Raw genomic sequence first — 24,772 nt, 5'->3', positions numbered from 1 at the left:
TGATTATACACGAGTATGTTCATTATATTCTTGATTTATTAATAATATACGTTCTATAAAAACAGAATCTATTTTTTTTTATTGATTTTAGTGAGTTTCAGAGCAAATACATAAAAAAGTTTTTCTTATTCACATTTTCTGCAAAGAAAAACTAAAATTGACTTAGTTGTGCCATTTTACCAAATTAAGAAATTCAGCTTCATTGGCAACAAAATTTTTTAAGTCGAATTTCAAAGTTTTTCATCATCGTACAAATAGCGTATAGAAAAACTTATAAAGTTCACAAATATGTTTAAGTTTTCGAATTTTCCACCAAATGCTTCCAAAAGAAATTTCTATTATCGCATAACTGAAAATAAGTACTCCTATGATTGTTATTTCGAAATTAAAGGCGTTGTTTGGAAATACATTTAAACTTTTGCACATTCTTTTCAGAACATCAAACTTCGTTTGGTCACAAAGTTTTTGGCAAAAAGAGTAATTTTTTTTCAACTTTAAGAACAAATCAACTTATTTGAAAAACTGAAAAACTACTTCTATTATTATTCTATATAACACAAATCTTTTCCTATTCCTCCATTGTTTTCTTTAAGCAAGACGAACCAGATAGAAACATAACTACATTCTGATCTCAACCACATAACCATCTTTTAACTTTGTATTGGGCACTACCAGCTGGCCATATACTGAAACCAACTTCCTCTCTACGCCAGCTCACCTAGCAGCTAAGCTGCAGTGCTAGTGGTGCTCATGCGCATTATATCTCAGTAGGGGTGGCAATTTGGCAGGTCAGATCGGATATGGGCGGGTCGAAAATGGGTAATGTAAAAACGGATAAATTATCTGACCCGACCCATATTTAATACAGATAGAAAATGGGTTATGCATGACTTATTGAATATGATCACTTTTGGGATAATTCCTAGCCTATGTTAACTCATTCACTGTACATTTATGTGCAAACACAATGAAGATTGAAGGAAATAGGCATGGATAGATCAACCGAGGCTGAAAAGAAATACAAACCCAGGATCCAAAAAATGCCTTCTTATAAAGTCACTGTTTCAGGTTCTACATTCTTTCTCTCTTTCTTTAAAAATAAGTTCATGTTCTACAATCTTTAGTCAGTCACCTGACAAAACCAGCTTTTAAAGTTTCATCCATCGAGTTAATCCACTACTTTGATGAGCCAAACTGTCCTCTATCTTTTCCCCCCCTTTTTTTTTTCTGTTTCAAATTCTCAACCACCTGCACTATGCTGACCGTGAAGCAAATCACTATCTTTCTGACAACATTTGTTATCAAAATGATAGCTTATGTCAAACAACAGGAAGCTGAAATAGCAAGATTATTAGAGGGAAAGGAAATGAAATTCCCATACATGCCACACTTTTGGTGTCGTAACCACTGATCAGTGCCAGCCTGCCAGGAATAAGTACTTTTCAATAACTGGTGATGCCTTTTTGTTAGTCTCTTCCCATACATTGGATGGGCATTGATCAAAAGAACAAGCCTAATGTCTATTTACATGGTTTGGTGGCTAACTTCATTCATCATCATTGACAACATTATTACGTCTCCAGAGTATTATATAAGAGCATAACAATGATTCTATAAGAATACAAATATAGGAAAAATCAACTCGCGGAAAAGTAGCAGATATGATAACAAGAACTTCAAAGCAGTCTGATAAGTTTGACACATAATCACACCACTTCTAACCAATGCATGTAAGACATAATCTGATTGCAGGAAGTAACTATATTCACTCACTCTACATCAAACCCTTTCTCTTGGAGCTCCGAAATAACTTCATTCTTCATCCTCATCCACAACTTGAAGGCTTCTTGATCAAATTTCTTATCCTGCAATGCTTCCTGAAAATTATAGGAATCTTTATCAGATTCAACAACTCCCTTAGGACCAATAGTGGTACCAATCATCCCACCTCTGGCAATAAACTCCTCCATTGCCTTCTCATCACCTGGATATGGAAATTTCCGGCGTTCGTATAGGTGTGCTAGTTCTTTTTCTTCCTTTGGCTTGGGTTTCAGGGTCCACCAACCAAGTGGCGAAGTCTCATTCCATAACCACGCTACGCCGAACAAAGTGTAAGTACAAAGCAACGCCTTGCCCACTTGCTTCCAGAAGTGATAGTCTTCTTTTCCTAACCCAACTCTCTTCAGGAATTTCTGGGCATCGAATGATTTTGCCACCAAAGCACCTACCAAAACAGTCGCATTCACATATATGTATAAAATTACTCATCTTTTTGTCGTTTGCATAACGAAAATTTAGTTCAAACATTCCGTCGAACAACTGTCATGCCTCATACAGTTAGAGTAAACTCAACATTTGTTAAACCTAAAATTCCATTTCATTGGATGATATATCCTGTTTTACAGAAGAATATACAGAGTTAATACTTCTTTTAGTCTGATTTTGGAGCTTTTAGAAATGGGTTGCGGCAAATACTAGAAGTGATAGTCGAATCATAAGAGGGGGAAAAACTTGAAAAACAAACAAAATAAGCTCAAAATTATTGGTTCTTCACCTGTTTTGACATCATGAAATCGCTTGCGAACCATCGAGGAAGGTGGAGAGGAGAAGTAGGATCACAAATTTCTCTTTGCTTTTGCTTGTCCTCTGGTTTCACTTTAGTCGCTTATTTATTGCATTCTTCTAATTCAGTGCACTTTCACTGTGTTACAGGTGGCTTGTCCTCCGGTTTCACTTCCTCAAGCTTGTTTGGATGTATTGTATTGTTACTTAAATATTTGTTTTGATTGTTATTTAAATTTTATTTTATCGTATGTTAAATTTATAGTTATACTTTATGGAATGATTCATTTGGTGTGATCGCATCGTTAACTTATTTTTTCTTTCATCTTTCCCTTTCTTATTATTAAATAATCATATTTTATCTTTTATCTTATTTTTGTTATATAATAATTATTACTCATACTTTAAAAAAAATAATATTACAAGTTTATTCTTCGTATTGTTGGTGCATAACATCATAAAATAACGTTAAACAATACAATCTTTCCAAACATTGTATATATCAGAACGATACATTACAATATAATATAATAATATATAATATATTATGAAACGATATATATCATCCAAACAAGCTGTTAGGAAAAAAGAAGAAGCCTAAACAATAATTTCACTTTGATCCAAATTATGGAAAGGCCCTTTTGTTATGAAAATGATAAAAAGACTTCTTTGCATTTCGCACCCTTGATGTATATACTATTCTTTGATTTTACACTCGATCCTTCTATCTTTTTCCATTTGATCCTCTACCTTTTCATTTATTTACAAAATCAAAAAGAGTTCATTTTGTGAGGATGAAATAGGGATGATATATTACTATTTATTCTTTGAGAAAAAATGTTGCATCTAATTAGTTGAATTACTTCATCCAACAGGCAACAGCACAACATTGATTACTGCCCTGTCAAAATTGCATTCGCGTTTGCTTAACAATGTTTGAAGCTTTGTTTGTTCACAAAGTTGTTTAAAAAGGGAGTAACACTTTTTCCAGGCTATTCTAAAAATATCAAATTATTTGAAACTTAAAAACTACTTTTGCAAAGCATATTTTATAAAGTACATGAATCTGTTGTAATTTATCACAAACATTTCCTTTTTCCTACGTGTTTTTCTTTACGCAACAGAAACAAAGGAAGTTTTGTGAAATCAGATCGAATGACTAAAAGGTGTTTAGTTTAACCTCTTTTTTTTTCATTTTTCTTTGAACGGTATCGCGCTTGCCCTGCGTCAAGAGTGTTTTCATTTGAGCCTTAAAGTTAAAAATATGTACATTTTGAAGAGCCACTTCAAGGCCTAACTATGAACAAAAAGGGGAATCTGCACAGCAGCTAGGTACTATGACTACTGTGACCAAATCAAAGCAAGAACATAGAACTTCAATATGTTGCGAGCGCTTCCCACAACTGCAACGAATATACATGCTGTACAGCCTGTACTAGATTTGAACGTAATGAAACATATCTACATTCTGATCTCAACCACATCACCATCTCTTAACTTTGTATTGGGCACTACCAGCTGGCCATTTACTGAAACCAACTTCCCCTCTACGCCTGCTCTCCTAGCAGCATCAGCTGCAGTGCTGCCGGTGCTCAGGCGCATTATCTCACCATTGGGCCAGCATACAATCACCACCTCTCCTAGCAAACCGGAGCTAGCATCGTATGGTTTTGTAGCATACTCCACTTGCTGGAGACTTGCTTCAGAGCGCAGCTGCTTCTCCCATTGAAGCATTGTCCTTAGCAAATATACCTGTACATTTTCAAAATTCATCAGCTAGATGAACCATTACGGGTCATATGGGGGACATGTTTAGCTTATACACTGTACATTTATGTGCAAAACAATGAAGATTGAAGGAAATAGGAATGGATAGATCACCTGAGACTGAAAAGAGATACAAAGACAGGATCTACAAAATGCTTTCTTATCATGTCACTGTATCATGTTTTACAATCTTTCTGTTTTTTTTTTTTTTTTAAATAAGTTCATGTTCTACAATCTTTAGTCACCTCACAAAGCAGCTAAAGTTTCATTGGTCGAATTAGTCAACTACTTTAATGAACCAAACCGTCCTCTAACTTTTCCCTCTTTTTTTTCCAAATACCCACCCACCACACCATTGTCGCTGACCATGAAGCAAAACACTATCTTGTGACAACATCTACTGATGCCCTTTTGTTAGTCTCTTCCCATACATTGGATGGACATTGATCAGACAAAGACACCTAAAGTCCATTTACATGGTTTAGTGGCTAACTTCATTCATCATCACTGACGACAGTACTACTTCTCCCTAGTATTAGATAAGAGCACAACAATGATAAGAAGTTCATCATACTGCTATTGCGAACTTCGGGTATGTACTAGCAGTCAGTACCTTATTGTTGATGCCAGAGTCCGTTAGTGTTGGATTAGCAGAGGTATAGCCAAGCTTATTCTGAAAACTTGGGTTAGATGTAACAGAAGCAACAGGTTTCCCCTCAAAGACGGCAGACATGATAGCCCAATAAAGATTTTCTTCCTCCTCTGTCAATTCAATGATTTGGATGAAAGTCGGCAACATGCGCTGGAACTGGTCTTGCTGCATCAACAAAATAGTAGTTGTTACAAGATCCCAGCAGAATAAAGAGACATGTTAACTGTTCATTCGCAACTACTCCATACATCCCATTTTATGTAACACAAATTGATTGCACATGGGATTAATAAGTTGACTTGTGAATTATGCTGATCCTAGAATAAGAACATATTCAAGGAGCAGTTTGGGAAGTATCAAAGGAAACATAACATCATGATTTACTTTTGCATTCTTAAAATTAAACTTTCAAGCCATGGTATGAGATTCATACCTTGTGGTACATGCCATCTTGACAAAGTGTATACTTTTCCAGGCAAGTACACCAATCGCCATGTCCTGGTTCGAACCACCATTCATCAGATACCTGAAAACCATGTTGTAATCCCTAAAGTTAAAATTTGACGATCTTAGGCACTAAGAGATGACTACTTGCCTGCAAATATGCTGATAATGTCAAAAAGATGTATGTTGTAAACAGAAATTTGAAGAGACAGGAACTTACATCACCATCTTTTTTGTTTGTTTCGATAACGGTGGTGTCGACGCCAGCTTGCGTGCACCTCTTCTAATTCTACCGGGTACCTGCTACCTTCCACCAACACAGGTACCGGGTAACTCTGCCCACCAAGGTTTCGACAGATGGGAAGAAATCGCCTAGTATTTTTTGCGCCCGATGGAACTGTTACGCGGCGCCTTCCTGAAGTTCCTTGGAAGGGCGGCGTAAGGCTAAGCAACCGATGTCAGTACGGTTGCTGTCCGCCAACTGAGGTCCCCTCCGTACGCTAGACTAGATTGTCAGTGCCGTACGGGAAAACCAATGTCATGAGCAATTGAAAGAGAGCAGAAAAGAGAATTGAGAATGAAAGAAAGCTTGATTGCATTGAATGAAAGCTATTACAGAAAACAAGACGGTGTCGGGGGGAGAGACACCAGTACAGAGAATTGTTTGCTTGCTTGAAAGTTTTGATTGCTTGGTCCCCCTTAATAATGCTTAAAAAAAATAAACCAAAGTTACAAGACTAGATCTATGAAAGCTGGAAAATCACACTTAAAGAAAATGCAGCAAAACTACTCTATATTTACAATGAAAAGGACTTAGTCTTCTACAAAGCAGCAACAAGTCCGTTGGCAGCAACTTTGTCTTTAGCATCAGGGTCTGCGCGCGCGGCATTGTCTACGCGCGCGGCGCTGTTGGCATCTGCCTGTGGCTGGGCACTGGAAATGGCTATCGGTGGGGCGACAGAGGCACATGCGCGCTTGTCACTTGGAGCTGCCGAGACCACGGGGCCGACCGTGGCGACGGGCGTTGGGAGGCTGGCTAGGACGTCACGGGGCGCGTCCAAGGGGTCATGGGGCATGGTTGGAAAGCCGCCCATGACATTCTCCCCCACCTGAGTTGGCGACGTCCTCGGCGCCTTCCTTGCAAGGTAATCATCAATCAGGCTCTTGTAGGCTTTGAGGTTTGTTCCCCTCTCCCAAGTATTCTCCTATGCATCACATCCCTGCCATTTCACCAAGAACTCCTGGTGATCTTTTCTTGAGGCGTGAATCACTCGATCATCAAGAATAGCTTCAGCACGCCTTTTCCCGGTTGAATTGGGGCCTCGAATACTTGGTATTGTGAGTTGGCTTCGTGAAGGATCCTCCATATCTTCCCGAAAAGGTTTCAGGAGACTGACATGGAAAACAGGATGGATTTTCCACCAAGCTGGGGTATCCACCCGGTATGCAACTTTCCCAATGCGCCTTTCAATGGACAAGGGTCCAATATATTTTTGCAATAGGCGAGGGTCATGGACCCCTGCAAACAAGTACCGCTTTGGGATTTTGACCATCACTTTGTCTCCCACCTGGTATTCAACAAAGCGGCGATTCTGATCAGCATGCCTCTTCATCCGCTTTTGGGCTTTGACAAGATAGCTCCGCACTATCTCCAAATTTTGCTTCCATTCTTTTGAGAAGCTAGCAGCCCGAGGAGATTTTGACATGTTTGGTGCGTTCACTGTGTGTGGGAGTAGCGGTTGCTGTCCGGTAACAATTTCAAAAGCGCTTTTGTTGATACTTGAGCTCTTTTGTGAATTGAAACACAGTTGAGCAGCATCCAGAAGCTTCACCCAATTCTTCTGCGATCCGGTCACAAAGTGCCGGAGATATTCCTCTAGCATGCCATTGAATCGCTCCGTCTGGCCATCAGATTGCGGATGAAAACCTGAGCTATGACTCAATTTTGACCCGAGGCACTTAAAGAGTTGGGTCCAAAAATTGCTAGTGAAGCGTGAGTCGCGATCACTAACAATGTCTTTAGGTAAGCCCCAATATTTGACGACATGAGAGAAGAATAGTCGAGCTGTATCTTGTGCTGATATATATTGTGGGGCTGCTATAAAGGTAGCATACTTGGAAAACTGATCCACCACAACCAAGATAGTTGTGAGATCTCCGACCTTGGGCAATCCGATGATGAAGTCCAGGGAAACGCTTTCCCAAGGTCTTTTTGGGACAGCTAGTGGTTCCAAGAGCCCTGCCTGCGTCAAGCGGTCTGATTTATCTTTCTGGCATACTAGACAAGTCTTCACATACTGAGCGACGTCATCGACCATTTGAGGCCAATAATATGCACGGCGAAGTAATGCCATGGTGCGTTCCTCGCCGGGATGACCGGCCCACAAAGTATCGTGGCATTCTGCAAGAAGAACCCGTCGCAGATCTCCTCCTTTAGGAACATAAAGTCGGCTCCCTTTCACCTTCAGGAAACCATCTTCGGTGTAGAACTGGCGAGTCTTGCCCTGTCCTACCAAATCAACCAAATACTGTGCAGCAGGATCCTTGATGAGTAGATCCTGTATCTGGTCTTTTATGGTGGTGGTTACTTCGCTTCCCTTTAGGGCGGCGAGTACACACATCGATGCTAGATCAGCTCTCCGACTGAGTGCATCAGCAACATGATTGGTCTTTCCACTTCGGTACTCCAGGTTGAAGTGAAATTCCGCTAGGAGTTCCTGCCACCTAGCCTGTCGACCGTTCAGCTTTGGCTGGGTCATGAAATGGCTAACGGCTGTGTTGTCTGTCTTAACCACGAATGGGGCTCCCAGTAGATAATGCCTCCAAAGGCGTAAGCAATGAACGACAACCAATAATTCTTTCTCATGGGCGGCATAGCGCCGCTCTGCATCCTTCAGTTTCCGGCTCTCGTACGCTACGGGATGCCCTTCTTGTAGCAATACTCCACCAAGTGCATAGTCGGAGGCATCCGTTTGCACTTCGAATGGCTTGGCCAAGTCAGGGAGGGCCAAGACTGGGCTACTAGACATAGCCATCTTCAATGCGTCGAAGGCCTCTGCCCGCTTGGGGCCCCAATCCCACGGGGTGGCCTTCTTGAGAAGTTCTGTCAGCGGCACTGCAATGAGGGAGTAACTTTTCACAAAACGCCGGTAGAAGTTGCATAGACCAAGGAACGACCTCAAGGCATGTATATCCTTAGGAGGCGGCCATTCTGTAATGGCCTGAATCTTCTGCTGGTCCATCTTGATCCTCCCTTCCTCGATGACATGTCCGAGGAAGTCAATTTGTTTCTGAGCAAAGGAGCACTTGGATAGCTTCGCATATAATTCGTGCTCCCGCAATCGGGCTAGGACCTTCCGCAAATGCTCCAGGTGTTCTTCCAATGTCTGGCTATATACCACAATGTCATCCAAATAAACCACGACGAATTCATCAATGTATTCTCGGAAAACTTGGTTCATCAAAGTGCAAAATGTGGCTGGCGCGTTAGTCAAGCCAAAGGGCATAAACAGGAAGTCGTACGACCCATATCTTGTCACACAGGTCGTCTTGTGCTCATCACCATCTGCAATCCGAACTTGCCAATAACTTGTCCTCAGGTCTATTTTGGTGAATACCGTCGCACCACCTAGCCTATCAAACAAGTCTGCCATTAGCGGAATAGGATACTTGTTTTTCACGGTGATTTTGTTTAGAGCCCGGTAATCCACACAGAGTCGTAAACTACCATCATGTTTCTTTTGGAATAGCACAGGGGACCCGTATGGGGACTTGGAGGGCACGATGATCCCTGTGTCTAGCATTTCCGTCAATTGTCTTCGAAGCTCGGAGAGTTCGGGTTGTGACATTCTGTACGGCGCCCGGGCAGGTGGCTTCGCACCCGGCACCAACTCAATCTCATGGTCCACAGTTCACCTAGGCGGAAGGCCTTTGGCATGTCTTGTGGCATGATGTCTTCAAATTCCACAAGCAACTCTTTCACGGGTGCAGGAATGGGACTCGAGGAGCGTTCTATATCTTCCATGCAGAGGGTAGCCAGGAACGTGGGTTCATGTCTTTTTACCCCCTTCTTCAACTGCAAGGCCGAGATGTTCTCGGCTGCCATCTTCATGGGAATGCACGGAATAATGCAGGGCTTGGCCCCATTTGCTCCCATCATCAGTAGCATGTCTGCATACGGTGCGGGCATGGTATTGGTCTGTCTCAGGAATTCCAACCCCACTATTAACTCAAAGTCATCTATGATCACTACGCGCAGGTTGAACTTTCCTTCATAAGGGCCAAGCTTCACTGGTACTTCTTTGGCTATTCCACCCACTGGTTGAGGTGGTGAGTTGATAGCCTTCACACGACCTTTGCCCTTTCCTACAACTAGTCCAAGACGCTCCACCTGAGTCGAGGCTAAGTAGTTGTGGGTGGCACCCGTGTCTATCATTTCCCGAATGGGCTTGCCATTTACCTTCATGTCAACGAACATTAAGGTCCTCTCTTGATGAGGAGGAGTCCTCAAATTCGCCTTCTTATTTCCTTTCCTGGCAATTGGACAGGGGTCCTTCTTCTTGCGGATACCGGCACTGGTTCCCGCTAAGGGCTCAGAAATGGAGCCAACAATTGCATTGAATGCACCTACTGGCTCGGTCTGGTCCGCATCATCGGCGTCGTCATCCGTCCCATCCTCAAAAGCTTGATGGGCGTTCATTTGTGCATGGGGGCATTCATTATTCCAATGAAGTCCGCCGCAATGACGACATCCTGAGGGGGGCTTCCTCCCCCGATCATTGTTGTTAGATGCAACACTAGTACTGCCGGAAGAGGGAGCCTTGGATTAGGGTGCACTCCGGTCTCCTCCACTTCTGCTAGGGCCACCAGTGTTTGGTTGGCCCCCTTTGTATCCTCCTCGGACAGGCTGTTGAGGCCTATCCTTCCGGGCTTTCACTTGGTAATCCCCAAGGGACTCTGCTGCTTGGATTGCCTTAGGCAACGTGTCTACCCTTTGTCTCTGCAACTCCATCCGGGCATAAGGTTTCAACCCTTCCAGGAAGGTGAAGAGTTTGTCTTTGTCCCCCATGTCACGGATGTTCAGCATGAGCGCGGAGAATTCCCGCACGTAATCTCGCACTGATTTGGTCTGGCGGAGCTCCCGCAACTTTCTCCTGGCATTGTACTCAACATTTTCGGGGAAGAACTGTAGGCGTATGGCTGCTTTCAGTTCCGCCCATGTCTCGAGGGCATCTTCACCAGCCTTGATGGCTTCGTACTTCACCCGCCACCAGAGTTTGGCATCACCCTGAAGATACATGGCAGCAGTTGCTACCTTCTTAGCTTCTTCTAGGCCTCCCACGGCATCGAAGTATTGCTCGATGTCGAAAATGAAATTTTCCACTTCTTTGGCATTCCGAGCTCCACTGTATGGCTTTGGCTCAGGAATTTTCAGCTTTTGTGCCATAGGGGCGAGGTTCACACCACCCCCAAATTGGTTTCCGCCTCCTCGAAGTAGGCCTTGTAAAGCAGCATTGACAACATTGAGCTGGCCTGTCAATTTGTCTATAGTTTGTTACATGGCAGTCACCCTGTCTGCCTCTTGTTCCCTGTTGGCTAAATCCTCGGCACGCTCCTGCTGGAGGACCTCAAATTTACCAAAAATTTCAGCTGCCTCTGTGGCTGCTGTTTGTCGGTCTCCTTCAGAGTCGCGACTGATGTTTTCTATGTCAACTTCGGCCTGGATGAGTCTGCGGTCCAGGTCGTCCAACCTTTGCACTAGGCTGGTCTTTAGATCGGGCACCATTTCCACGATGGGCCGTAATGAGTCAACCGTTCCCTCAAGGGTCGCGATGCGATCCCCAAAATTCACCATAGTCAGAAATGGTGGTGATTGCAATGTAATCCCTCGTCCGATGTCGAGCCTAGGCTCTGATACCAACTGTTACGCGGCGCCTTCCTGAAGTTCCTTGGAAGGGCGACGTAAGGCTAAGCAACCGATGTCAGTACGGTTGCTGTCCGCCAACTGAGGTCCCCTCCGTACGCTAGACTAGATTGTCAGTGCCGTACGGGAAAACCAATGTCATGAGCAATTGAAAGAGAGCAGAAAAGAGAATTGAGAATGAAAGAAAGCTTGATTGCATTGAATGAAAGCTATTACAGAAAACAAGACGGTGTCGGGGAGGAGAGACACCAGTACAGAGAATTGTTTGCTTGCTTGAAAGTTTTGATTGCTTGGTCCCCCTTAATAATGCTTAAAAAAAATAAACCAAAGTTACAAGACTAGATCTATGAAAGCTGGAAAATCACACTTAAAGAAAATGCAGCAAAACTACTCTATATCTACAATGAAAAGGACTTAGTCTTCTACAAAGCAGCAACAAGTCCGTTGGCAGCAACTTTGTCTTTAGCATCAGGGTCTGCCCGCGCGGCATTGTCTACGCGCGCGGCGCTGTTGGCATCTGCCTGTGGCTGGGCACTGGAAATGGCTATCGGTGGGGCGACAGAGGCACATGCGCGCTTGTCACTTGGAGTTGCCGAGACCACGGGGCCGACCGTGGCGACGGGCGTTGGGAGGCTGGCCAGGACGCCACGGGACGCGTCCAAGGGGTCATGGGGCATGGTTGGAAAGCCGCCCATGACAGAACTTACGTCACCATCTCATCATCATTATTGTTATTATTATTGTTGTTGATGATGATGATGATCCTGTATACCTAAAAGTTATAATCTGAATATCGATTCTCAATCAAAGGGCTAACTAGGAACACTAAATGTTGCTATATCAACTGCAGATTTCCTGGACTCAATTACATATTCCAATACTCCAAGGTAAATTTCTCTTTTTGACAATATTGTCTCTCCTCCTTGTCTCAATTCTGATTGATTAGCTTCTTCCTCCTACCTGCTTTCAGATTTTGATCTGCTGCTCTATCTGCACTTGCAGATAGATGTGTTTGGCCTCCCCCATTATATATTGATCTACGGGCACCATGCAACTATTTAATGCTATCATCACAGATGTAAGAGCAAGCTAGCTATCAGGTAAGTTAAAGAGGCAATATTGGTTTCACAATTCTATTATTTATCTAGTATTCCATTTTTAAGGTCAACAAAACTATGAAAGAGGAAAAGTTTCCCGTAATAAACTTAAGCCACTTTCATGATTAGTGTGGGTGATAGCTAGCTTATCAGGTTATATCAAGAGAATATAAAGGTTTCTTTTCATCCAGCAATCAAGGTCAACTAACCATCTCTAAGTACTTCAAAGTAAATGAATTGGAAAATGAGGAGTAGTTCTTGAGATTTCATTAAGAGATGTGACTTATATTTCCTTGGCACAAAACATGAATAGGCTAACAGACATGCAGTGATCAGCCAACTATTCAGCACAGAACTTGCGAGTTATAAGAACCATATTATCCTGAAATGATAAGTTATAAAACTTCCACCGAGTACCTTCTTATATAAGCTTGCATAAGCTTCCCATCTTTTTGTTTGAGAAGATCTTCTGTCAGCTACTGCCTCAGAAGCTGCTAGCCCAAAGCTTACAGCAACAAGCAATTCTCTTGCATCCTTGTCCACTCTGGTGAAAAAGAAAATTATGCACATACAAGTTAAATGAAAAGCTTTCGAGATACATACTATGAATTCAGCGATGATCTACCTCACAATAACTGCAGCAAGCAGGTGACCTGCTTCCACTCTGAGGACAGGATGTCCCACTTTTAACGAGCTATACTTATGTGACCCATCATCTACAATAGAACCTTGATCTTCAATATCTGTTGAGAAGTATGAGGGTGTAGTTGTTCCAGAACCAGTTACACTGGTCTCCAAGGGCAGCTTATCTTCAGTTTCTTTATAAAGCCAATGTGCAGCAAGTCCATGTTCAGCACACTCATGCATCCTCTGAATATTCAAGATCAGCATTTTAGAGCTACATAAAACTTAACGATAATCACCACTCTACCGACTAACAAAAGAAAATTAAAAAAAAAAAGAAAAAAAGAAAAGGAAAGACCAAAAGTATAGAGAATAACTATCTATTATCAACTGAAAGGTTTGAGGATCAATACCTGGGTTCTTATTTGAATTTCCAGGGGTGAATTGTCGGGACCTTGTACTGCAGTGTGTAGGGACTGAGATCAGAAGGAGAATTTAAGGATGGATAGCAGTCAGAACAGTGGTTATGCCACAAAGATGGCAAATCTAACTTAATAAAAGCAGTAACCCACTGAAGTAAAAAGGAAGTTCAAACCTGGTAGCCACTTGGTTTTGGGTTAACAATGTAGTCATCAAATTCTCCATCAATAGGGGACCATAGCCTAAACAATTGAAAAGCAGAATAGGTCAAGTTTGAACCTCTATAGGCACATTATTGACATGCATATTCAATTTAGCTTAAGAAAGTTTATATGATATCTGATAATTAAATTAAAACAAGCAGATGATCAATATGTTCTTAATAAATGTGCAGATTCTTCGAAGGGAACAAACCATTTTCTTACTTTTTGTGCCATTGCTGCTCGCATGTCTAATCCAATTATATGTATAAAGGTGGATATTAAACAAAACAAAAAATATCTATTTATACACCTGTGCACAATGTTGAGAAGATTATAGCAACACTGAACTGCCTGGCCGTGTAGTGCTCCGTTCTTATCTCCGACAATAACCCTCAAGGCACGGGCATCATATACTTTGTTTATGCCAATTTCTTTCCTTTTCATCTGTGTCAAGTAAAATAAAAATATAAATAGATTGTCCTTAAAATCAATATGACAAAGAAGCAATGCACGAGAAGATATCCGAGTATGAAGTAGCAAAAGAAGAAAGATAATCAACAAAGACCTCAAAATCTTTATAATTTAAAGCATCTTTAGCACCACAATAGATTTTCCACATTTCTGATAATTTTTAACAAGCAACAACTTTGCATTATTGTGCTTTATGAATTTATCTTTCTACCTTACTGTAAATACTGAACAAGCTTTTTAAGCGTGCAGATAATGTGACTTCCATCCCAGGCACATATCTGCAACATAAAACAGATACACAATGTTAAAGAGCATTATAATAGGTCATGTGCCCTTTCTTTTATTCCAAATGTATAGCGTTGATTGATGAGCAAAACATACGAGGTAGAAATGAATAATTCACGCTCCAAAGCCTCCTCGCAAACTACCAGAGATCCTAGTGCAAAAGCAGCATCCCTTACGACCTTTGGTTTTGTCTCCAAATTTGAATTTTCCACAAGCTTGTTGAAGAAGTCAATACGCTTCTTTCTATCTAGTAAAAGATCAAAAGGAAGTACAGCTTGCAAAAGAACCTGGAGGTTAATGATAGTTAGACTCAAATTCATTAGCTGTTTAGGTAATACAAGAGCAGACATAAACACAGATGAATGAACAACCTGCACCAACCCACCCGCAAAAACAGAGTGACGAAAACTGTTGGAGGAAAGAATAATACTGGCATCCCCTGCCCACATAGGGGGCAAAGGAAAAGGTTTTGGTAAAAATATCAAATTCTTGTTCAAGTCAAGTAATGACTGATAGACTGTGCAGAAACAGGTACACTGAATTTGCTATTGGAAAGTTACAAGTTCAGAAATACGATCAGTTTGAACTTCTAGTTTTGTAAAGTTGTAATGCTTTATTGCGCACCTTTGGCGTCAGTTGGAAATGCAATATCTGCTTTTAGAAAATTCTAATAAGAAGCTTCTTCTGACAAGTTGTGACTAGTGAAAGATGATTTGGCACAAAAAGGCAAAAGAAAAATCAACCAAAGCAGAAGCATATGAGCTCGAATGACATGGTGATTCTCTTGATAGAACATAGATCATTCATATAGTGACCGGTAACAGAAAGAACAGACCCAAATTATCAGTTAATTATCAATTTATCGTTGCAATGCATCAATAACGGTTTCAATAATAAAGATGAAACTAAATTTCAAACAGTCTTCACCTTCATGCATATGTATTCCTCATCAGTTTCTGCGGGTTCTTCATGCTCAGCAGTCATACTTTTCATTCTCTGGTGCAAAAGAGAGCTGGATTTGCCATATATTTTTCTTGCATTGCCTGTCCTGTTTGGGTGGCTCCACATGGAGGCTAGGTCAGCTCTCATGCGAAGAAAAATTTGAGGCTGCATTATATACTCTCCAGTTACTACAAATTTTTGCCTTCTCACATGACAGCATTTGCTGTATAAATGAATAAAGCATGACACACCTGAAGCACTGCAAAACATAGATCTTCAAGTTCGGCTTTTAATGCCCAAAGACCCAATCTCGAAGCAAGTGAGCACCAAATAGCCAGAGTCTCCTGAGCAACAGCTTGAGCCTTGGCTGGAGGTAATGCATATCTAGAAGAGTTCCCATGAACAAGTAATCAACCACATAAAAAATAGTGTCACGCGTCGGTGTTTAGGATTTGCAAAGACAAAATATTGAAGTTAGGAACTCAAATAAAAAAGTCAACATTTTTCTAATTATCGAAACCCAATTGGACACACTCATGCATAAATCAATCTAACTGAAACAAACTAAAACTATTGGTTCGAAGATTGTACATGGTTCTCATGTTGTGAAGACGATCTGCTAGTTTGATAAGCACCACACGTGGATCATCAACCATGCCCAGTAGCATCACTCGTAAACTATTTGCCTGTAAACAGATATACAAAGAAATAAACATATAAAGCATAGTGCATAGCTACTTTTTTTTTTTTTTTTTTTTAAAATTTAAAAGCCATCACCCAGGGAGAGGATCCTGAGGTGTTGGGGGGTTTGGCTTGACCCCTACCATGTATATAGAAGGTAAAGATGACAAAAGAGAAGGGGGGCATATACCTGACCTTCCATATACACAAGACTGTAGCTGCAACAGCCTTAAAAAAAACTCATGAAAGAGCTAATCATATACAGCTTCTCTTCCATGAGGAAAGAAACTACATTAACTTACAAAAAAATTGGCTTTGTCAAATCTACTTCTTATGCTAGGCAACTGTCATTTATCTAAGCAAAAAGGACCCTTAGCTTCTCGAGGCAACTGCTGGAATGTGTAGTAATATGAGCTATTGCCAATGTTTGCAGCTTTTTTGGCAAGAAGATCAGCCACCTGGTTGGCTTCTCTATAGCTATGGGTAATTTGAACTTCTGCCTGGTCTAGAATCTGTGTGATGGCACTAATTGTATGGTTCATCTTCATGTTGTTGGTGTTCCTCTCTTTTAACATATTGGTCACTATAAGAGAGTTACGCTCTAAGCAGAATTTGGTATATCCTTGTTTAATGCACCATTCTCCACCAAACTTGGCTGCTATTGCCTCTGCTTCATTGTTGCTTCTACAGTGGATTGGTATGGAGAAGGCCATGATGAGATCTCCATGTGAATCTCTTATTACCCCTCCTATACCTGCCATACCAGTGTCAACCAAAAAGCTCCCATCTGTATTTGCCTTAATCATATCTCATGATGGTTTCATCCATGTTACTTGCCAATATCTCACAATAGGTTTCATTCTTTCCACCTCTTCACAAAGTCTCACCCAAGGCCAATTCAGTTTGCAGTTAGGATATGCTAGAGTAACAGCAACTTGAATGGTCCAGGTGATTTGCTGCTCCATGTGAATATAGACAAACCTTTTTTGGTCTCCAAACTTGCAAGAACTCCAACTTTTCCAGATTTCCCAGAAGATGGTACAATCTGCAGCAATAATTTATGAATGTTATTTTTATGCTCGACTTCCCACCTCTTCTTGAGAATCATCCTAATAGGCCAATTCTGATGTCTGATGCCTAGAGGCATACTAAATCTATTCCAAAGGTATCTAGCAGCATCACCTTCACTGAATGTATGATGAATGGAATTACATTTTGGTCTTTGACAACAATTACATCTAGAAACTGGCTGGTTACCAAACTTGGCGATTATCTCATCCAAAGGTAATTTACTATGGCATAATCTCCGGGACAGGAAGGAAATTTTGAAGGGAACGCACTTGTGCCATAGCCGGTAAAGTGCTTCATTTCTCTGCCTTTTGCATCTAGTGTTCTGCCATGAAGATTTATTTGTGTATTTTCCATCCTCTGTAGGGCTCCAGATGGCATAGTCTTATTCATTCTGCTCCCCAATCCTAATGTTAGCTATATGTTGCAGAGTTTCATTATCTATGATCATACCAAGTTTTTCCAGGTTCCATTGACATTGTGTAATGTATTCCTGTACCTTAGCCTTTCTGCTGCCCCCTGAATCAGGACACATAGTATCTAGAGTACCCTTCTTTGTCCAATTATCGAGCCAGAAGTTGCAAGTACCTGCATTTATTTTCCAAACAATATTTGCCTCTACTTGTTTCCTAACAAGAGTTATATGCTTCCACGCATGGGAATTACCTGAGACCCAAACTTTAGTGGTTGGGTGAGCTCTAGCACAGTATTTTGCCTCAATAAAAGAAGCCCACAAAGATGGTTGAGTTCTGAACCTCCACCATCTTTTCATAGCAAAAGTATTACTGATATCCTCCATGGTTCTAATACCAATACCTCTCTCACCCTTAGGAGTACATAAATTCTTCCAAAAACTCCAGTGATATTTAGTTTTATCACTTTTGGAGCCCTAAAAGAAATTAGCAAAATGCTTCTCCAATAGGTTCAAAGTACCCTTAGGTGGACTCATAGCTGACAAAGTATACACAGGCACCGACTGCAATACACTTTTAATCAACACTACTCTTCCTCCATAGGACATCTTTCCCCGCCAACCATTTAATCTTTTTACCACTTTAGTAACCATGCCATCAAATAATTCTAACTTATTCCTTCCAATGTACAAGGGACAACCAATATAATTGAAGGGGAAAGTTTTTTCCAGAAAGCTAGTACACTCCCTCATTCTATTAATTCTGTGTGCACCAGTCTTAGGATCTGTGAGGAAGAAGCTCTTGTCAGTGTTTACATTTTGTCCAGAGGAGGCTTCATAGTTACTTATCTGCTTCATTATGAGCTTTACTGACTTATTGTTACTGCTGGTGAAGATGACTATATCATCTGCATAGGCTAGATGGTTAATGGGAGGGCCTCTGTGACTCATGGTGAAAGGAATGAAATCAACATTGTCATGAAGAGCAATAAGAGATCTAGACAAGACATCGGCTACCAAGATAAAGAGAGAAGGTGGCAGTGGGTCTCCTTGCTTAAGACCCTGTGAAGAGGTGAAAAAACCTCTTCTAGTACCATTGATAATGATAGAATACCATACATCAGCAATCACCCTCCAAATCATATCAATCCAAAATTACTCAGAGCCAAACCTTTTTAAGACCTCTACTAGAAATGACCATGACATCCTATCGTATGCCTTAGCCATGTCTAGCTTAATAACCATATTTCCTCTCATGTTGGTCTTGGTGATATTTTGAATAATTTCTTGTGCTAATAGAATATTTTCAGTGATGAGTCTACCCTTGACAAAACCACTTTGGTTGTCTGAAATCAGTTTGGGAAGAAGAGGATTGAGCCTCTCAGCCAAGATTTTAGAAATGATTTTTGTGGTAAAGTTGCTAAGGCTGATTGGTCTCAACTCAGAGAAGCTGGTCGGTGATTCAACTTTTGGGATTAAGACTAAGCAAGTGTGTGAGTAAAATCTTGTAAGCTCCTTTCCTTTAAAAAGTTCCAGAACAAAATCCACCACATCCTTCTTAATGATCTCCGAACAGTGTTGGAAAAATGTTCCATTATACCCATATGGTCCAGCGGTATTGTCTGCACTCAGACTAAATACTGCATTCTTGATCTCTGATTCATCTGGAAGCTCAAAGAGCATAGCATTTTCATCTTTTGTGAGGCATTTTGGTATACAACTAAACACATTGTGATTGATCTCAGGTTGAGGAAGATTGAACAACTTGGAGAAGTGTCTGATCGCTGTTCTTGCAATCTTATCATCACCCTCTACCTATCTACCTCTGTTGTTCTTTATTCTATGAAGCTGAAGCCTTCTTCAGCTTTCTCTCAACACACAATGGAAATACTTACTATTGTAGTCTCCTTCTTGAAACCACTTAGTTTGAGTCTTCTGTCTCAAAAGATTCTCTTGTAATCCCAACCAATTTGTGTATTCTGCATGAGCTTTATTTAGGTCCTCCCTACTGTGTTTCGAATTCAGCTGAATATCAAGGTCTTCCGGTATATGGACCTTAGCTTCCCATTCACTTACTTGCCGGTGAATATCTCCCACTTTATCTCTGGACCATTGACCGAGCTTTTTACCATGCTCCTGAAGATTGCTCTTCAGCCTCCACATAGCATTCCCAATAACCTGCACATCCCAAGCTTTTTGAACTACCTCCGGGAAGTCCTGTTGTTCAGTCCAAAAATCAAGGAATCTGAAATATTTGATGACTTCCTGATGATCATTGTGACACTTCAAAAGAAGAGGTCTATGGTCAGAGCCAGTCCTCACCAGGTGCTTTACACAATTATGTTGAAAGACCTAACTCCATTGGTCATTCACAAGAATCTTGTCTAATCTTTTCCAAATCCTTTTCCTAAGTCCCCTATTGTTGCACCAAGTAAATCTGGGACCAGTGAAACTGATGTCACTAAATCCACAAGCTTCCATAGTAGTGATAAAGTCAAAAAATTTATAAGTATGAGGTTTGCCACCTAATTTCTCTTCCGGATCCATGATAACATGGAAATCACCTCCAATACACCATGGACCATCTATGAGCAAATTAATATCCTCAATACTGCTCCAAAGATCTTTCCTTTCCACAGTTGTGCATTTATCATATACTGCAGTAACATAGAGACCCTTGTCTTGCATCTTATCTTTGATATTAAGAGTGATTTGTTGATCATCTTCTGCAATAATTATAGGGTCACATTGACTATTCCAGAAGCACCAAATTTGGCCATTAGGATTAGCGGCACCATGTTGGAATCCCAGAAATCTCTTGTAACCTTCAATCTTGTTCTTATCAACAAAAGGTTCCATGATTGCAACAAAGACAACCTTGTTAATGTCAATAAGATATTTTAATCTATATATGGCCTTTTTAGACCTCACCTCCCTTATATTCCAAAATATTGTATTAATCATGGAATACTAGAGGAGTTATAGCATGTGTCTGAACCCTTCCTCTATCATAGCTACTAACTTCAGGACTAAACAAAGTTTTATGCTTTATCCACTACCATATTATGATGCTAAAAAGAACAGTTCAAAGCCCTTTTTTTCGCTGCTCTCAGAAGTCACACTTGTTTGATAACTTTAGAAATAATAAAGAGCTGAAAGTGTGAACGAATATAAAATATGAGAAGAGGAACATTACATTTACATACTGCCTTACAAAAAGGATGGATATCATCACATCTATTCATATATTCAGTTTTACTCGGAAAACAATGAGAAGAGTATGCTGGCAAGATGGAAGTAGCAGGACTACTCTCAGAATATCAAAGAATACACAAGAATGAATTAAGAGATCCTCTTATTACTAACATTCTCCAAACAAGCCATCACATTATTTCAGATTATATGCAATGGTGAACTATCTTAATGTGCATTCAAGTACCTCTTCTTGGCTAAGTGCAGCTTGATTCACATTTAACCTGCGATGCCTCCTTAGCAGCTGCATGGCAAATTTAGTTAAAAGTTAGAAGAGAACAGAGAACCATGAAGAAGACGAAGGAGAAAACCAATTGATTCACCCAAATCAACAATCCTGTTGGCCAGTTTGGGGCATCCGTAACTATGTCACTTGTCTAAAAGATATACTTTTCTTTTACACCGCAGTCTATTTCAAAGATCATATTACCTTAAAAATACATTTTTCCAGAGGAGTTATCTCTATCTTTCCTTTTTCCGATAACTTCCATTTAAACACAGTGATCTTAGATTCTTGTTCTGTGCCCAGTCAAAGTAACCCAGATAATATGGTTCCGAGGGTCTGCAATTTTCTGAATTTAAATTGAGGCATATCATTGACTCATCTATCTTTTTTTATTTATCATGTCCTGATTTAAACTCATATCAACCATAGTTGTGACTTCAAATCCCTCATTAGTGATCATAGTGCATACTGTACCTGATTGATGTAACTTAACCTAGAAACACCTGCTACTAAATTTGCAACATCAGTGTCAAACTCTCTCTCTATAGTGTCCAGACTTTCACTAGTATCATCAATCACATCATGGAGAATTCCAGCAACAACTGTATCAATCGCCTACAAAAAATTTCGCAGTTACAGTAAGCAAATTCATTTCTGAGATATGCTAATACAGCTCATGCATTACTTCCAATATAAATTAAATGAGAACAAGGAACCTAGCTATATATAAAGAGAGACACATAGACCTTCAAGTGATATGAGATGATCAAAAAACTACTGCCATTGGAAAGACAGAATTGTACCCTTTTCCCAGTTGATGGAACCAAGACAGCTACGATTTTTCCAGTGTGGATACAGTGTGTTAAATAAGGTTCTCCAGTTCTGCGTAGCTGTCCATGGTGAGCTTTTCGTGCAAATGCAATAGCCTTCTGCACCTGCCTTCATAGATTCAGAATCTTAAGTACTATTGACAAATGTTTATATGGACATCAACAGGTGCAAGTTGAGATGGTAAACCTTATCATCATTGAATATGGGGTATCCGGTGACATCTACTCCATCCAATAAGAGTGATCCTGCAGAATAATTACACTTACTTACTAGCCCTTCTAATGTATACTCTTTACAGTAAAAAAAGAAGTCAATCTGTTACTGAGTCAAAGCTCGTATACTATCGGATTCTATCTTCCAAAAACCAGAGAACTAAGGAGCTTTCTCATCTCCTATCTACATCTCAGGCACACATAATCTGATAATCCCTACACTTTCAAATATAGAATGGAACATAAGACATCTTCCATGAATGCTTTAGAGGTAATGGTGCAGAATGCACATGCTACGTGCAACAAAGGAAATAAGAAAGTGAAAGCTGCTTCTTTCTAGTTTAGTTGAACATGTAAGAAATTGCATAAAATGTAAGTATTGCCCTAGCAATAGTTCTAAACGCAGTTCCAATTTAAAGACCATAATACATGCAAACGTTAGGGTCAAGCTCCCGTTAAAATCTTTGAAAGGACAAGCTCCAGGGTGTCCACTACAAAAGGTAGAAACAAAAACTAACAGACTCCGTCACTGTCCACTAGGATTCCTAAACTTAAAAGGTGTAATATATCTTGCTATACGTTTTTCCTAGTTTAACAGAACACATCAATTCTTCCAAAACCCAATTGCAGTCAAAGTTGCTTCCCTGATAACCAAAACTGCAACTCTACTAACAGCATCACTTACTTCTAATGGAACATATACTTTCAATGCAACTTTTCTTTTTAAAATCAAAATAAATTTAAAAAGATAGAGTTTAAGCTTTACTCTGACAGTGTAAAAAATATTTCCACAATCATGTCACTGAAATGGTAATTGCAGATAACTCTATTTAATAACATTGAACTGTAGCCTAAAATAAATGATAAGTAACCTGTTATAATAGGTTAAATTACACTAATAGAGTAAAAAATTCATTACACTATTAGTATATATAACTTAACTCCAAAAATATACATAGGAAAGGAAAAAGGACAAAAAGTAGGAGCTCACCAGGTTGTTCATCTACTTTGGGCCACAAAAAATCCACCTTAGTGGAAAGGCAAGCTCCGGAGGCGATCGCCACCGCCGTGACGGCAACCTGAGTTATCGCCGACGAAACCGCTCCGTGAAGTGAGCCGGTACCTGCCACCGCGGCCGCTGCAGCAATCGCGTTGCCGGAAGTCAAAACTGAGCTCAGAGAAGAGGAAACGGCGAATTTGGGGACTATCTGATCGAGAACACATCGGAATTTCGCATTTCTACGAAAACCTTGACAGCAGGGGAAGTAAAGCAACAGCGGATTCCTATGCAAAATCAAGGCGCGTTTATGGCAAAACATAGCGGGATTTTGACATGAACGCATCTCTATTTTGATCTTTTAGGAGAGATAAATCAAATCTAAACTTCAAATAATTCCATCCATGAAAATTGGAGTATAACATGAAATATGTGTGATTTAACAGTAGGTAATGTGTGGTACAAGTGAGAGACCTTATTTTGGTTACTGGTGGTTGTGGTTTCTTTTTTATTCCACCGAGGAGAGAGAGACAGTGACAGTTAATCAGTTATGGTTCCAGCATAGTGAATTTCTTTTGGAAAAAGGGTCAAATGTGATAGAACAAAATTAGTAAGAGAGCTATTGCAAACTGAACAGATTAACCAGTGTGTGTGCTGCACTGCGGTTTTCCTGATAATTTATAATAAAAAAAAAATAGTAACACTGTTCCTTTTTCCCCCCAAATGGTACTACGATCAAAAAGTGGGTAGAAAAGTCCGATGCGCGTGGAATTCTGTGTGAGTCCAATGAAGTATCGTATCTGGGCACGAGGTAGATAGCTTGCTGTATTGCAAGTATTACCCACTGTTTTCACAGCTTGAATTAAAAATAATTCGGAGATAACGTTACTATTGCTCCAAAATTCTGACTATTAAAAATTGGAAATACCAAAATAAAGTTTGATACTACCAAGAAAGCTAAAATGTAAGGTTTAATAGCAATTTACCAAGTACAAGAGTTGTATAATTTTTTTCTATTTAACTTCTTGAATGGTACATATTGTATCTTAATTTTAAAAGTATATGGTGCAATTAGGAGACCTTCTGTGATATTCTTTAGTTTTTGAATGGAAAAATGTCAAGTGTATGATCATATTAGGTTAATCTTTTAAGTACAAAAGATGTTTACACCATCATAATTGATCAAAATTAAACCTTCCTTTTTTGATAATCATGCGGTAGTTTTTAAGCTAACTGGATCCCATTTCATTCTTTACGACACACGCACAAAAAAAAAACTTGAATTTCTCTTACTCATTTTAGGAAGAAAACAAAGCGTCTGCACTTGCTATATTAAGAATGATTGAACTCTCTAAGGTCGTCCACATCATTCTTTGTTGGTGAATGGTGAAATTTAGAAAATAGTACTATTAAATGTCCAATAGTTTAGTTTTTCATTCTTATCCTAGGAAACCTAAAAAGGAAAATTGGATCCACCAGAATAGTATTGGTCTTATCCATAACAAAAATAAAAAAAGAAAAGAAAAAAGAAAATGTAGTAGTAATATTTTTTCTTCTATTATAGGTAGGTCATGTCCGCATAATTCTCTACTGGTAAAACTAGTGAATCTAAATTTTGACAGCAATAAAGTGCATTTATAACTTCGATCACATATAATTTTACGTTGTCTATACTAAGAATAAGAAGAACAATGGTCAGTGGT

General features: G+C 40.1%; 2 protein-coding genes across 4 annotated transcripts; both read right to left on the bottom strand.

The window, feature by feature from the left end:
- Positions 1-1,574: 1,574 nt before the first annotated feature.
- On the bottom strand, positions 1,575-2,744 carry LOC107766759 (uncharacterized). Of its 2 annotated transcripts, XM_016585601.2 has the most exons (3): positions 2,555-2,744; positions 1,949-2,224; positions 1,575-1,877 (listed from the first exon to the last, which is right to left on the bottom strand). In XM_016585601.2, the coding sequence occupies exons 1-3, from the start codon at positions 2,586-2,588 to the stop codon at positions 1,861-1,863; spliced, it is 327 nt and encodes a 108-aa protein (XP_016441087.1). In that variant the 5' UTR covers positions 2,589-2,744; the 3' UTR covers positions 1,575-1,860. The 2 variants fall into 2 exon arrangements, with proteins under 2 accessions (XP_016441087.1, XP_016441086.1); XM_016585600.2 differs by having other exon boundaries at positions 1,575-2,224.
- A 1,041-nt stretch (positions 2,745-3,785) lies between these two features.
- On the bottom strand, positions 3,786-23,748 carry LOC142180307 (uncharacterized). Of its 2 annotated transcripts, none has more exons than XM_075251893.1 (18): positions 23,064-23,748; positions 22,047-22,105; positions 21,833-21,964; positions 21,504-21,644; positions 20,991-21,047; positions 15,982-16,076; positions 15,642-15,774; positions 15,376-15,555; positions 14,545-14,735; positions 14,375-14,441; positions 14,003-14,136; positions 13,665-13,731; positions 13,483-13,545; positions 13,071-13,315; positions 12,863-12,989; positions 5,415-5,507; positions 4,943-5,146; positions 3,786-4,314 (listed from the first exon to the last, which is right to left on the bottom strand). In XM_075251893.1, the coding sequence occupies exons 1-18, from the start codon at positions 23,413-23,415 to the stop codon at positions 4,024-4,026; spliced, it is 2,631 nt and encodes an 876-aa protein (XP_075107994.1). In that variant the 5' UTR covers positions 23,416-23,748; the 3' UTR covers positions 3,786-4,023. The 2 variants fall into 2 exon arrangements, with proteins under 2 accessions (XP_075107994.1, XP_075107995.1); XM_075251894.1 differs by having other exon boundaries at positions 21,833-21,968; positions 23,064-23,722.
- Between the last annotated feature and the right edge of the window lie 1,024 nt (positions 23,749-24,772).

This window comes from Nicotiana tabacum, chromosome 4 (genome assembly GCF_000715075.1).
Source record: "Nicotiana tabacum cultivar K326 chromosome 4, ASM71507v2, whole genome shotgun sequence".
NCBI classification, from domain to species: Eukaryota; Viridiplantae; Streptophyta; class Magnoliopsida; order Solanales; family Solanaceae; genus Nicotiana; species Nicotiana tabacum.
The sequence above is the reverse complement of the archived record's forward strand: the minus strand, read 5'-3'. Positions and strand labels throughout refer to the sequence as shown.

Coding starts and splice junctions, on each gene's coding strand:
- LOC142180307 (XM_075251893.1), bottom strand. CDS start 23,415: ATGCGTTCATGTCAAAATCCCGCTATGTTTTGCCATAAACGCGCCTTG. Junction 15,775..15,981: donor CTTCACAACATGAGAACCAT/GTACAATCTTCG, acceptor GAACTCTTCTAG/ATATGCATTACCTCCAGCCA. Junction 5,508..12,862: donor ATGCAAGCTTATATAAGAAG/GTACTCGGTGGA, acceptor CATGGTTTTCAG/GTATCTGATGAATGGTGGTT.
- LOC107766759 (XM_016585600.2), bottom strand. CDS start 2,588: ATGGTTCGCAAGCGATTTCATGATGTCAAAACAG. Junction 2,225..2,554: donor ATTTCATGATGTCAAAACAG/GTGAAGAACCAA, acceptor CTGTTTTGGTAG/GTGCTTTGGTGGCAAAATCA.